Consider the following 2,670-nt stretch of genomic DNA (forward strand, 5'->3'; position numbering starts at 1 on the left):
CATCTAAGAAAACCGGACTTTGTCGGCCAGCTTTCCAAGAAAACGGCCGCTGGTAGAGACCGTCGGCTCATCCTGATTCCTGAGATCTGCCTTCCAGCCGGTGTTAGCGGTATTGTGCACACCCGGGCGTGCGCATGCACTCACACATACGTCCACACACACACGTACGCCCATGCACAGACCCTTTCCAGACACTTTTATTTAAAATCCCTAAGTACCTCCATGCATCCATGAATTGTCACCCTTGTCCAGGAAGACTTCGATCAGGTGGAAACACAAATTAAGTGGAAGGTTACACGATTCGGAACTTCCCCAATGTGATAGGGCCTCAGGATCTAGGATTGTCGCACTACCCCGTGCGTATGACCTACGGGGGGGGGGGTGCTGGGCCACTCTGTACCCCACAAGCAACAAGCCATGCTCCTTACTTTTTCATCCGCGAGGGACAAGAGCGAAGCGCCTGGCATGCAGGCATTGCGAGATCGCCTAAGGTTGCATTAGTGCTGGGAATTTGTCCCACACTTCAGAGTGAAGATTTGCTTTTGGTTCCTCACCTTTCCACGAGACAACGTGGGAGGAGGAGAGCCTAGACCCCATAGTCCGTGGACCCCTTCCCATTTTAGCTTCATGAGCGCGGAGAGTGTCTCCTTCTCACTTGCCGCCTTAGGAGCGGCTCGGAGAGTTGCAAACGCATTCCTAACTCACTTTCGCTAGCGGCGGCGATTGTCGGGGTTCCTCCCCCCCAACCCCCGCGCGCACCAAAGCCTAGGGTCCCGAGCCGCCGATCTTGAGCAGACAACTCCACAAGCGATGGGAGGTCTCACTCCGGAGTCTATTCAAGAACGCTGTAAAACAAGAAAGGAAAGGCAGGGGATCCGTTAGCACAGCCAGGGCCGGGCGGGAGGCGGTGCGGCTGCGCGCGGAAAAGCCGCGCTCCGCGGTGCCGGCAGGTGCGGGCGCCGGCGGAGGGGGCCGCACGCTCCACGCGGAGCATGACCCGCGCTCCGATCGCGCCACCTCCACCCTCCCACCCCACCTCCGCCTTCGGAAGAAAAAAAAACACAACTTTTCTTTGCCTGGGAGAGGCTCCGGGTTGCCATGCAAACGGATTTTCCAAGGGGCCCGACCCCCCCCCCCCGGGGGCATCGGACTGGAAAAAGCGAAATGGCCCGAGAGCACAGACAAAAAGGGGCCGCGAAGCTGGGGCTGGGGAGGAGAGGGGTGGGAGCTGGCTCACACCCTCCCCCCCCATACACACACCCTGTGCACAGCCCCGCATGCACACGCTCAGTCGGTGGGCTGCGGAGTGCTGACGCCTTAGGCAGCGTCCCCGCCCCGGGCGTGCTGCCGGGCTGAAGACCGGCTTCCTTGGCCCAGCTCCGTCCCGCACGCACGCGCACGCCAATTCCCAGCGGACACTTTGGAGGCATCTGCGGGGTGCCTTAGGTTCCCCGCCTCCCCCCTCCCCAGGAAGACCAGCCGGCTGCTCGCCGTGCCGCGCGTTCCTGGCGTTGGCAACACACGCAGTTGGAAGTCCTCTAAGCAGACAACGGGCAGCTTTACGAGCCTGGGATGGGGCGCTGGACGGCCTTGACCGGGTTGCAAAGTTGTGTTCAGAACCCCGCGGGCGCCCCTCTGCCCCTCCCCCTCCAAGCCTCCTCTCGCGTTCCACACCCCCCCCCCGCCGCCATCACCTCCTCGGGTTTCGCTCTTTCAAACTTTTTGAGCCCCTAATTGGTGGTCTCAGAGCGGATCCCCGGGACTCCCGCCTTCTGAAGAACTCTCATCACGTCACTCGGCTCCAGCGGGACAGAGGAGGGGGGGTGAACGAAAGGGCTCCCCGAACTTTTTTTTTCCCTGCTGGGCCAAACCGGGGGCTTGCTGATGATTGGCCAGCGCTCATCCCAGCAAGCCTGTCAATCAAGGAGTCTACGGGTGGCGAGGGGCGGACCCAACCCCAACCCCCGGGGATCCGCGCAGGTATATAAAGGGGCCCGGCCAGCCACCGGCCAGGCTGCAAACGCGACCGGCTGGAAAGTAGGCAGCAGCAGGTGCGAGTTGCCCGCAGGTTCCAGCCCACTCGGCGCCGAGCGCTTCTTGGGCGAGTCTGCCCTTCCCGCCCCATCGCCTGGCCTCCCGGCCCCCCCAGCGCCCCTCCGACGGAGTGTCCGGGCCTTTTCACCGTGGCCGCTCCACCCCCGGGAGCGCCTTCTCCTCCCGCCACCCTGGCGCACCTTCTTCCCTCCCCGGCCATGTACAGCCTTTTGGAGACTGAGCTCAAGAACCCCGTGGGGCCGCCCACCCCAGCCGCGGGCACGGGCGGCGCCGCAGTTCCCGGCGGTGCAGGCAAGAGTAGCGCGAATCCAGGCAGCGGTGCGAACGCAAGCGGTGGCAGCAGCGGTGCTGCGAACGGCGGCGGCGGCGGGGGCACGGATCAGGATCGCGTGAAGCGGCCCATGAACGCTTTCATGGTCTGGTCCCGCGGGCAGCGGCGCAAGATGGCCCTGGAGAACCCCAAGATGCACAACTCGGAGATCAGCAAGCGCTTGGGGGCCGATTGGAAACTGCTGACCGACGCCGAGAAGCGACCGTTCATAGACGAAGCCAAGCGGCTGCGCGCCGTGCACATGAAGGAGTACCCGGACTACAAGTACCGGCCGCGCCGCAAGA

At 63.3% G+C, this 2,670-nt stretch overlaps 1 protein-coding gene across 1 annotated transcript in view; it reads left to right on the top strand.

The window, feature by feature from the left end:
• The first annotated feature begins 1,164 nt into the window (after positions 1-1,164).
• Positions 1,165-2,670, top strand: part of Sox3 (SRY (sex determining region Y)-box 3) — a 2,288-nt gene continuing 782 nt past the window's right edge. Inside the window, 3 exon segments of the mRNA XM_013025934.1 lie at positions 1,165-1,221; positions 2,042-2,140; positions 2,142-2,668. Of these exon segments, the coding sequence (XP_012881388.1) occupies positions 1,165-1,221; positions 2,042-2,140; positions 2,142-2,668 (683 nt within the window).

This window comes from Dipodomys ordii, unplaced genomic scaffold (assembly GCF_000151885.1).
Source record: "Dipodomys ordii isolate 6190 unplaced genomic scaffold, Dord_2.0 Scaffold89, whole genome shotgun sequence".
Taxonomy (NCBI): domain Eukaryota; kingdom Metazoa; phylum Chordata; class Mammalia; order Rodentia; family Heteromyidae; genus Dipodomys; species Dipodomys ordii.